This window comes from Pongo pygmaeus, chromosome 9 (genome assembly GCF_028885625.2).
Source record: "Pongo pygmaeus isolate AG05252 chromosome 9, NHGRI_mPonPyg2-v2.0_pri, whole genome shotgun sequence".
Taxonomy (NCBI): Eukaryota; Metazoa; Chordata; class Mammalia; order Primates; family Hominidae; genus Pongo; species Pongo pygmaeus.
This window is the reverse complement of record NC_072382.2, coordinates 13,884,911-13,896,642: the sequence shown is the minus strand read 5'-3', so window position 1 is coordinate 13,896,642 and position 11,732 is coordinate 13,884,911. Positions and strand designations below refer to the sequence as shown.

At 51.9% G+C, this 11,732-nt stretch overlaps 1 protein-coding gene across 1 annotated transcript; it reads left to right on the top strand.

Moving 5' to 3' along the window:
• Positions 1-1,785: 1,785 nt before the first annotated feature.
• LOC129007714 (pepsin A-4) lies at positions 1,786-11,067 on the top strand. Its single transcript, XM_054438915.2, has 9 exons — positions 1,786-1,841; positions 2,330-2,492; positions 4,749-4,866; positions 5,720-5,838; positions 6,514-6,713; positions 8,066-8,182; positions 9,315-9,459; positions 9,561-9,659; positions 10,777-11,067. Exons 1-9 carry the CDS (start codon positions 1,786-1,788, stop codon positions 10,924-10,926), a joined length of 1,167 nt encoding a protein of 388 aa, XP_054294890.1. The 3' UTR covers positions 10,927-11,067.
• Positions 11,068-11,732: the final 665 nt, after the last annotated feature.

Below are 11,732 nucleotides of genomic sequence, written 5' to 3'. Positions count from 1 at the left end.
TGTGTCCCGAATTGGTTCCTTCCGGTGGGTTCTTGGTCTCGCTGATTTCAAGAATGAAGCCGCGGACCCTTGCAGTGAGTGTTACAGTTCTTCAAGATGGTGTGTCCAGAGTTTGTTCCTTCAGATGATCAGATGTGTCCAGAGTTTCTTCCTTCTGGTGGGTTCGTGGTCTTGTTGGCTTCAGGAGTGAAGCTGCAGACCTTCGTGGTGAGTGCAAAGGCTGGTGCATACTGGTGCATTTACAAACGCTTCAGCTAGACACAGAGTGCTGATTGGTGCATTTACAAGCCTTTAGCTAGACACAGACTGCTGGTTGGTGCATTTACAATCCTTTAGCTAGACACAAAAGTTCTCCAAGTCCCTAATCGACTCAGAAACCCAGACGGCTTCACCTCTCACAACCTCTGCCTCCTGGGTTCAAGCGATTCTCCTGCCTTAGCCTCCCCAGTAGCTGGGATTACAGGCGCCCACCACCATGCCCAGCTAACTTTTCTACTTTTAGTAGAGATGGGGTTTCACTGTGCTGGCCAGGCTGGTCTTAAACTCCCAACCTCAGGTGATTCACCTGCCTAACCCTCCCAAAGTACTGGGATTACAAGCCTGAGCCCGGCCAAGCATCCTCTTTCTAAGTCACTCACCCACGACTATGAATTGTTTGCCCAGATTGCTTCGCTCCATTGTAGCTGATTTCAACTCAGTTGTAAGCCTGGAGCGCCTGGAGAAATCAGACCCAGGTGGGATCTCTAAGGTGGAGAGGGTGGGAAAGGAGCAAAAGAAAGAGAAGGGGTGCAGAAAGGGAGGGACACAGATTCCAAAGACATACCTGGCCTGTCTGAAGTTTACCTCCTCAGGAAGGGAAGGCAGCATTCTCCCGGTGCTCTCTCCCTCCTCCCCCGTGTACCCAGACTCAGCCCAGTTACACCAAAAGCAAACTGCAAGTCCCATAGGCTAGTCAGACGCCCAACAACCCCACACAATGACATTTATGTGGGGAATTGTGTCCTGAGTCCCAAACGACCAACCCCCCATGTGCTGTGGATAAGCAGTGACCACAACCAGTACCACCTATGACTGAGTCAGGGGCTGCTCTCTAAGAACCCCAGCTGCATGCCCACTGGGACAAATCAGGCCACCTGGGGCTCCTTCACATCTGTCCAGTGGTGTGTGAAACGCACTTTTAACCAACTTTGTCGAAATGCTCAGCCTGTAAAGTTTTAACACAGGCCCTTGTCGATGCTTCAGAAATAAGCCTGTGGCAGCGCGAGAGAGCAAAACTCCGTCAGGAAAGAAAGGAAAGAAAGGAAAGGAAGAAAGAAAGAGAGAGAGAGAGAGAGAGGAGAGAGAGAGAGAAAGAGACAAAGAAAAAGAAAGAAAGAGAAGGAAAGGAAGGAAAGAAAAGAAAGGAAACAAAGGAAAAGAAAACAAATAAGCCTCAAGGTCATTGCTTAGAAAGAAAAAGAAAGAAAAAGAAAAGAAAAGAAAAGAAAAAAGCCTCCAGGTCATTGCTCCTCTCTCTCTCTCTGCGGGTCCACCCCCATGGCACCCTTCCCCCTCCCCATGGCACAAGGTTACAATGGAAAGTGCCTCAGCTGGAAAGGTCTCAGAATGTGGCTCAGGGCAGAGACAGTCTTATCAGGAGCTTTTCTGTTTGGGATCAAGGGAACCGGTGACTTTCCGAGGCCGATAAGGTGGGACCCAAGCTGTATATAAGGGGCAGCTCATGCTGCTGCTCTGCACCTTCCTCCCGTCTTGCCTTCTCCCTCGAGTTGGGATCCGGGAACAACCATGAAGTGGCTGCTGCTGCTGGGTCTGGTGGCGCTCTCTGAGTGCATCATGTACAAGTGAGTCCGGGTGGCGTGGGAGTGAAGATGCTGCCTCTCACATCACCTTTCTTTCCTCCCGTGTCTTCCTTCTTCCCTTTTTTTTCTCTCTCTCTCTTTGGCTGTCTCCATCCCCGTTTTCTGCCTCTCTCTCTGCCCTTTTGGGAGGCAGCCCTGCAGACATGGTTAAAACTCGGGCCCAGCCTGAATCTGGTTCCCAGCTCCAGCCCTAGTCAGCTTAACTTCTTTGCATTATTGTGCAGAAGTGGGAGCTTCTCCCTTCCTTCCATCTTCGTCTCTTAGATCAGCTGGTTAAGAGTCCAGCCTGGGTTTGGTTCCCAGCTCCACCACTAGTCAGCTTAACTTCTTTGCATTATTGGGCAGAAGTGGGGGCGTCTCTCCTCCTTCCTTCTTCCTCTCTTAGACCAGCTTCCCTTCCCTTCTGGGGCTGCCACAGCACCCGCTGTGCAGAATCCTTGCCTAATTCCTCTTCCTTCTCCAAACCACAGAGTCCCCCTCATCAGAAAGAAGTCCTTGAGGCGCACCCTGTCTGAGCATGGCCTGCTGAAGGACTTCCTGAAGAAGCACAACCTCAACCCAGCCAGAAAGTACTTCCCCCAGTGGGAGGCTCCCACCCTGGTAGATGAACAGCCCCTGGAGAACTACCTGGATGTGAGTGTGTGGGCAAGTGGTGGGGTCAACTCTGCGGAATTGGCCGGCAGGAAAGAGGGTGTCCCAGGGGTCTTGGAGGACGGGCCTGGGCTCTGAGGCTCCAGGCAGTGACCCAGAGTCTGCCCCCTAGATGTCAGGGGCCCAGGGCAGGCAGGAAAGCTCACAGTCAAAGCTGTTGTTCTTTTGTTCATTCATTCATTCGTTCACTCCTTCATGCAATGTTAATTTCTTCTGAGCGCCTCCTTATATGTCAGGGCCTGTGCTGGGCTCAGGGGGAGACAGCGGTGACCAAACTCATAGCCTAGGAGACAAACACAGTAATCAAGGAATCTCGCAAACCAATGAAAAGAACAGGCAGCAGGAGGACTACAGAGTGAAGGTGTCACACTGCGAGAGTCTGCCACTTGGGCAGGGAGCCTCCCTGGAGCCATGCAGGAAGAGCGGGAGTTTCCAAGAGAACAAGACAGAACTCCGCAGAGCCTGATCCCTTGTGCCAAACCCTGTAGCAGGCAGGAGCACAGTGCGTTTGAAGGGGAGCCGAGAGGGAGGGAAGAAGGGTGCTCCAGACTGAGGCCCGAGGAGCCGAGGGGTGGACTGAGAGAGGCTCCATCCTAACTGCCTCTGGTATATCTTAAACAGGGGAGTGACAAGATCAGATCTGAGTTTCAGAAAGATCACCCTGACTTTCTTATTTGAGACCGAATAACAAACACCCTGCCCTCCCACAGATATTGTATGTCCCCTCTGTGCCTGGCACAGGGCACAGGGCACAAAGCAGTGATGCCCGTGGTTCAGAGACTGGCCTCTGCCGTCCAACAGACCTGGTGCAAATGTGGGTCCTAGTGCCTCTAAGCCACAGGACCTTGGACAAGTCATTTAAATACTCTGAGCCTGTTTCTTGGTCTGGAAAACAGAACCACTAATATCTAGCATCAGAGATTGTTGCCAGGAATTAATACAATCATGTTTTCTGGAGTACTTAGCATGGGGTCTGGGGGGCCCTTGGTAAGAGGCTTGGTTAGCGCATTTATTTAGTTCACAAATATTTAACAAATATTGGCACCTCTCTATGTGCCAGAGGCTATGCAAGTTGCCAAAATGATGGTGAATAACCAAAGTTCCTGGAGCTTATACTCTAAAGGGGATGACAAATAAACAACCATGTAAGATAATTTCAGGTAATGATGAGGGCCATGACAAATTAATTAATTGGACTATGGGGAAAAAGAAGATAGAGAGGGGGCAAATTTAGATAAAGTGGTCACGGAAGGCCTGTTGACAAAGGGGACATTTGACTAGAGATTCAAATGATTGATTTTTGAAAAAAGGATCAGTCAAGGAAAGTTCTAGAATAAACATTTTCCTGGCATAAGAATAGCTAGTGCAAAGGCCCTAGGGCAGGAGTGACTAGTCATCACCAAAGAACAGCAAGCAGACCAGTGTGGCGGGAACAGAGCCGGCAAGGCAGGCAAATGCTGCCACTAAGAAAATACTGTTTGGTTGGCTGAGGCGGGTGGATAACTTGAGGTCACGAGTTCGAGACCAGCCTGACAACATGGTGAATCCCCGTCTCTACTAAAAATACAAAAATTAGCCGGGCGTGATGGCACACACCTGTAATCTCAGCTATTTGGGAGGCTGAGGCAGGAGAATCACTGGAACCCAGGAGGCGGAGGATGCAGTGAGCCAAAATTGTACCACTGTACTCTGGCCTGGACAACAGAGCGAGACCTGTCTCAAAAAAAAAAAAAAAGAATAAAAATACTGGCAATGCCCTTTCTTACAACCTGCTGTACACATCTAGATGTAGAAATAAGAAAACTGGACACGTTTCCATCTTTAGCTGGTTTCCTTAGCTTCTGATACACAATTTAAGGCACAAGCACTTAAGCTGTCACTTGCCTGGTGCTAGAAGTTTCCACCCCAATTCTCCGAGAACATGCGCTGTAAGGATGGGAAGACTGACAGACAAGACAACAGCTGAAGAGGGAACAGCAGATTGTTAAGTGCTTGTAGTGCTTAGCAGAGAGCAGAGGGTAAATTGGGGAAGCAATCAGGGAAGACTTGAAGGAGGAAGGGACGCCACGGCTGGGCTTTGAAGGATGAAGGCAGTGGCTGGGAAGAGAAAGACAAGAACTGTGAGGAACGAAGGAAAAGATGGAGAGGCGGACTGAGGAGATGACCCAGAGACAGCCCCTAGGGAGGCCCCAAAACAGAGTCCCCGGTCCATGAACTGCCCTGTCCTTGCCTGGACAGATGGAGTACTTCGGCTCTATCGGCATCGGAACTCCTGCCCAGGATTTCACGGTCATCTTTGACACCGGCTCCTCCAACCTGTGGGTGCCCTCAGTCTACTGCTCCAGTCTCGCCTGCAGTAAGTGCCCAGCCCGCCCTACCCCACTCTCACTCCCCAGCACCAGCCGACCCTGTGGAATCCTGGACACCTGCGGGCTTCAGACAGCTCCCACCTCAAGCCTGCTGGAGCCACTCAACAGGCATTTATTGAGCACCTACTATGGGCCAAGCACTGGGCTCAGGGGGTAAAGGGATGAATGATATAATCCCTGAGGTCAAAGACTTCACATTCTGAGGGCAGAGAGAAGCTCTCCTAAATAACCACAGCCTGGGAGAGGAAGTATGGGGGGCCCAAAGCAAGACGGGGCCAAAGGGCTGTAGAATAGCCCACCAGGAAAGAGTCCAGTGCGTGTGAGAAAATGGCTCCAAAGCCTGGCTAGAATATGCCGGAGGTCAGTGCTGAGCTCGTTTGAAAAAAAAAAAAAAATCATAGGTTTGCTAATGAAAGAGAGTTTGTCTTTAGAAGTCATGAACAATGTGTGTTGCAGGGTCCTTCCTCTTCTAGTGTTTTCACCTGAGTTTTAATGAAGATGAGGTGCCTGTGGCATCATCCACATCATAATAGCAGCACTGGCCGGGAGCTAGACAGTGAAAGTGCTCATCACTGGGCAGCTACAGGCCTGCTCCCCTCAATGTTGGCCTGGAGGGGTCCCCAGGAGGCCCTGGGGACCTGTCATCAGTGAATGGTCCCAGTAGTTCAACAAGACAGGACAGGACCTGGGGTCTCTTGGGCTCCGAGGGTCTAGGGGGAAAGGTCACTGCTCACCTCGAGAGCCCCTCCCAGGGCCAGGAAACCCCATCCCAGGAAGACATCCCAGCCCATGACCTTCACCCAGCTCTGACAGACTGACAATCACCGCTTGTCCTTGCAGCCAACCACAACCGCTTCAACCCGGAGGATTCCTCCACCTACCAATCCACCAGCGAGACAGTCTCCATCGCCTATGGCACCGGCAGCATGACAGGCATCCTCGGATACGACACTGTCCAGGTGGGCACCTGCAGGCTGCCGCTGCATCCCCCCATCAGGCACACCCAAAATAAGCTTATTCCAGCAAGATGAGTCTTGGTGATCACAAAAGTAACCTGATTGGGGGTGCGGGGTCGGGGAGAAGCAGCAGAGATGTCACAGACATTGCTAGCTTGGGTGGCAGTCAGTAAAAGGGTGGGATGCCAGGAGCCATAAGCCAGCCTCAGCTCCACACAAGCAGAAACTTATGGAGTGTGGGGAGTCTCAATAAAGGCTCAATTCTCTACTAGCACCTCCTCTTCTTCCTTCTTCTCCCGACATGCAGCACCCCAAGTCATGAAGTCTCCACAAGCCCTCCCTGCTACTTGCGGGGCATGGCAGGCGTCAAAGGCCTAGGGTCTAGGGTCTGCTTTGCATTTGTTCATCAGAAACACAAACACCCAGTGACCATCTGTCCTCCAGCAAAATCTCACCCTGAGTCATAGACTGTGGCCATCTGGAGAGCAGCTGCCATGGTTACCTCCAGCAGAGGAACGAGCATTCCAGGAGACAGTCCCTCTCCTGTCCTTCCAGGCTGATACCCTGGAAGCCAAGTCCTGCATGAGATGAACCAGGGTGGCTCTGGGCCTCAGGCTGGCACCCAGAGCTCAGTGAACATGACCTGATGGTGAACATCATCTCGGTTTCCCCACCCAGGTTGGAGGCATCTCTGACACCAATCAGATCTTCGGCCTGAGCGAGACCGAACCCGGCTCCTTCCTGTATTATGCTCCCTTTGACGGCATCCTGGGGCTGGCCTACCCCAGCATTTCCTCCTCTGGGGCCACACCCGTCTTTGACAACATCTGGAACCAGGGCCTAGTTTCTCAGGACCTCTTCTCTGTCTACCTCAGCGCGTAAGTTGAGTGGAGAGGGGCCTCCTCCCACCTCCCCCTCCAGACGTCACAGTGTTCTGGCTCAGCAGGAGCTGTCCAAGGCTGGCTGCGATGGAGAGGGTCTTGGGAAGCAAGGGATTTGGAAAGTCAATGTCTGAGGCTGGAGAAATGTGTCTTTGGAGAGTAATAGTGCCAAGTCTGTCTCTGACGGGCCATGTGCACTCCATTTTATTTTACCAGCATCTTTGTCCCCTTGATGTGCACAACTCAAATATCATCAGCCATTTACCCCTCAGTGCCGGTTCCCTCATCCTTGGTCCCCAAAGATGCCATTTAAAGTGAATACACTTGGTCAGGCGTGGTGGCTCATGCCTGTAATCCCAGCACTTTGCGAGTCTGAGACGGGAGGATCACCTGAAGTCAGGAATTCAAGACGGGGTTTCACCATGATAGCCAGGATGGTCTCGATCTCCTGACCGCCTCGGCCTCCCAAAGTGCTGCGATTACAGGCGTGAGCCACCGTGCCTGGCCCTGGATGATTAATTTCTTATTGCCGTCGACATTTGCTTCCGCATCTAAACTGAAACTGCAGAGATTTAGAAAATGAATATTGCAATAACAAGGACTCCTGCAATTTACAACAGGAAGGCTCTTTGTCATGTGTTCCTCTTGGCCAGTTAATGTTCGAGGTGGCTCTGAAACATCATCTGCCTCTGTGAGCACTTAAATATTTCATGTGGGGCCACTGTATCTCCCCAGCCAGATCTGAGTTTCTCGATCTGGGCACTGTTAACATTTCAGACCCGCATACGTCCCTGCCGCCAGGGACTGTCCCGTGCACTGTAGGATGTTTGGCAGCATCCCCAGCCTCCACCCATGAGATGCCGGCAGCATCTCCTAACCTCACCCAATCATGACAATCCAAAATGTCTCCAGACAGTCCCCTGGGGGCAAAACTGCTCCCACCAAAGAACCAGTGACCTCCACCATCAAGTCTTTAAGAGCCGACACTGTCACACACTCACTTCCCTGGGGTCCCCATGGCAACTAGAGTGGGTACCATAGTGGAAACCATACACTCAACCTATAAGGCCTGTGTTCTTCCAAACGTAGTTCCACCACTCCCCCGCTGTGTGACCTTGGGCAGGTGGCCTCAGCCTCCCTCAGGATCAGTGTCCTCATGGTAAGTGGAAATAACAGTGACAGTGCCCACTGCATGGGCCCTGGCCTAAGAGGAAAAGAAACCACATGGTCACACCCCAGGACAGCCCTGGAAAGTGCCCAATCAAGGGTAGCTCTCACGAGGCAACAGCAGATGGTCACACAAATGGACGAACAAAAAAATTCTTGTCTTCTCCCCTCACTTTCCATAGCGATGACCAGAGTGGCAGCGTGGTGATATTTGGTGGCATTGACTCTTCTTACTACACTGGAAGTCTGAACTGGGTGCCTGTTACTGTCGAGGGTTACTGGCAGATCACCGTGGACAGGTGAGACTGCCATGGATGGGCAGCATCCAGGCCTGGGCCCCAGATCCCATTTCCTTATGGATTCATAGCTAAGTAGCTTTCCAGAATCCCCCCAGGAACAGCTGGCAAAGGGGAACACACTCCAGGGGGAAGGTGGAAGTTGGCCAAGCCAAAGAGACCCCTAGAAAGACACCTCCCTGAGGGAGGAGGGAAGAGCTGTCTGGGAAGCCGAGACTCTGCAAGGGTGAGATAGCCACTGTCCTCCTAGTCACGGAGGCAGGACCATACACCAGCATCCCTGGGGAGAGTGGGGGACCCACCTGTTCACACATCTCACAATTTAAGGGGCCTGTGAACCAGCACATGCTCCTCCCACTCAAGGAAACATGTCACTTTCCGTCTAGAAGTGGGCCAAAATGGCTAAGAAATTGTCTGAAGTCACTTCGTTCCACCCTCCCCTTCAGGGCCTCCCTGGTCTGCCTTGCAGCTTCATTTCCGCGCTGTTCTTCCCCCAGCTGGCCTGCTAGGGTGCCCAGTTGTGTGGGTTTTCCCAAGAATGAACAATTTCCCAGGACAGAGACTTTCAGTACTAAAACTGGGACCAGCCCAGGCAAACCAGGACACATGGATCACCTTATGTCTGCCCAGCCATGCTAAAATTTCACCATTTCCTCCAACTCCTGCCCCAGCCCTCTGGTCTCTGTCCCTCCCCGCATACCATCCCCTGATGATGTCCTCCTTCTCTCTTCATCTGCCTGGCATCCCCGGATGTCTGTTCCCCTGGCTGCTCCCCTTCACCACCTCTCACCCTGGACCCTGTTTTTGTTCCCTGCCACATGCCTGGCTGCTCATCTTGCCCTTCTGCCAACATAACTTATCTTGCTAGCTAGGCTGGAAGCTCCCTGCAGCCTGGAACTGTGAGGCTGTCTTGTTTAGCTTGGCGTTTCCCATGTCTGGCAGAGAGTAGGCACTTGTGAAATATTTGTAGGGTAAATGAATGCGGGATGAATGAGTGCGTGAACGAGAGAAACAGAAATTTCACGTATTGGCCAATGGATGGGTGGGGAAGGATGTCTGGGTTCACCTCCTGGTTCCTCCTTGGAGAGAAGTACCCCTGAGGGCTCAGGGACCTTAACTTGCTTCTTACCCTCAGCATCACCATGAACGGAGAGGCCATCGCCTGTGCTGAGGGCTGCCAGGCCATTGTTGACACTGGCACCTCTCTGCTGACCGGCCCAACCAGCCCCATTGCCAACATCCAGAGCGACATCGGAGCCAGCGAGAACTCAGATGGCGACGTGAGTCCAGCCCTGACTGCTCTGTTCTACACTCAAGTAGTGGGTGTGCCAGGCAGAAGGGACGAAAACCCTTCTAACATTTCCACCCTCACTCTTTCCAGATGGTGGTCAGCTGCTCAGCCATCAGCAGCCTGCCCGACATCGTCTTCACCATCAATGGAGTCCAGTACCCCCTGCCACCCAGTGCCTACATCCTGCAGGTGAGGGGGTTCTGGACCAACCACTAGAGGGGTTCACACAGAATGTGGCCACACAGTTCCCCTCTGCAGAGGGAAAGTGCACTTCCACGAGCTGAAGCCAACAGGCAGAAGCAGACGAACATCTGCCCTAGACAGCCTCCAGAGAAAAAGAATATATTAAAAACAAATGCAGGAATAAGAACTCGGATACAGCCCCCTAAGGGAACAAGTGATGTAAAAGTTAATCGAGTGAAAATAGGATTCTATTTGGACCCCTGGGTCCAAGTCCTGGGTCTGAATCACTAGCCCATTGATTCTGAGCAAACTACAGCTCATCTCACCCTTAGTTTTCTCATCCAAAAAGTAGAGATGGCAGCTTTTCCCACCCTCAGAGTGCAGTTAGGTTAACCAAGTGAGACTGATCACATCAGACCTACCAAGGGTTGGGCAAATGGAAATCCTAATTTCCATAGGCTGGGGCTTCCGACACTTCTACCATCTCTATCAAGTAGCAAATCTTTAGCTATACGAGCCACAAGAAAACTCTTTCCCTTCTGTTATTATAACGTCAGGTGGAAAACTAATTTTGCCAGTGGACTCATGTTACTCAACAAGAAGCACTGATGCCTGGGCTCCCCCACCGATTCTGATTACATTAGGAGAGGGAAAGGCCTGAGCAATGGGATGGGGCTGCGGGGGTTCAAAGCTCCCCAGGTGATGTGCAGACAAGGTCGAAGCACAGTGACTTACTGAGGCAAGAGGGCTAATAGCTCATCCGCTTTGCCCCTGACCAGATCAGAATAACAATGAGAAAAGGCTGTGGCAGCAGGGTTTTCAAACTCCTTCCTAGCAGCTGAATTCTCCCTAAGCCCCTTAGCACCGATGCTGATGTCAGGGTTCCTGTGCCTGCCAGAAACACCAGATAATGGCCAGTAATGCGTAGAAACCAGTCGTTCAGTGCACTGCTTCTGCAGGCCGACTCCAGGCCAAGAACAGCCGAGTCCCTGGACACTGAGCCAGGAAGCTCCTCCTTGCACGTGCCTTGCAGCTGGACCAGGGCGCCCTGGATGTTTATCACCCAGCGCCTATCACTACTGAATCGGTGTCCCAGCTCCACTTTTATTCTCCTTTTCTCCAGAGCGAGGGGAGCTGCATCAGTGGCTTCCAGGGCATGAACGTCCCCACCGAATCTGGAGAGCTTTGGATCCTGGGTGATGTCTTCATCCGCCAGTACTTTACTGTCTTCGACAGGGCAAACAACCAGGTCGGCCTGGCTCCCGTGGCTTAAGCCTAAGTCTTTCCAGCCACCTCCCGGGAAGATCTGGCCTCCGTCCTGTGCCCACTTTAGATGTATCTAATTCTCCTGACTGTTCTTCCCAGGGGAGTGTGGAGGTCTTGGCCCTGTTCCCTGTCCTACCAATAACGTAGAATAAAAACATAACCTACTGAAACAGGTTTTGTGGAGCTGCTTCTCTTTGCTCGTCTTTTTCCTTCACATCACTGGGGATACAACGCCAGGGCAGGGATGAAATGACCACATCCACTTGGATGGCACCCAACATAGTGACCCCAGCAGTGGACACTTCATGATGGAACCAGGAAGACAGAGGGGCTTCAGGGGGTTGTGCTGGAAGCATCATAAAAAGACCTGGGCACCAAAAATGCTGGGCTCATTGTCTTCTCATAGAAAGGACACTGAGAGCTGAGATCATACCATTGTACTCCAGCCTGGGCGACACAGAGCGACTACGGCTCAAAAAAAAAAATAGGGCACTGAAGCTCTTAGTTGAGGGAGTCAACTTCTTACTTCTCCCAAAGCCAATAAGAGATCATGAGAAGGCTGGACACAGTGGCTCACGCCTGTAATCCCAGCACTTTGGGAGGCTGAGTCGGACAGGTCACCTGAGGTCAGGAGTTTGAGACCGGCCTGACCAATATGGGGAAACCCTGTCTCTATTAAAAATGCAAAAATTAGCTGGGCGTGGTGGTGCATGCCTGTACTCCCAGCTACTCAGGAGGCTGAGGCAGGAGAATCACTTGAATGTGTAAGGCAGAGGTTGCAGCGAGCTGAGATTGCACCATTGCACTCTAGCC

Excerpts from the sequence above, each read along its gene's own strand:
- LOC129007714 (XM_054438915.2), top strand. The coding sequence starts at position 1,786 with ATGAAGTGGCTGCTGCTGCTGGGTCTGGTGGCGCTCTCTGAGTGCATC. Across the intron at positions 1,842-2,329 it reads TCTGAGTGCATCATGTACAA|AGTCCCCCTCATCAGAAAGA; the intron begins GTGAGTCCGGGT and ends TCCAAACCACAG. Across the intron at positions 8,183-9,314 it reads TGGCAGATCACCGTGGACAG|CATCACCATGAACGGAGAGG; the intron begins GTGAGACTGCCA and ends TCTTACCCTCAG.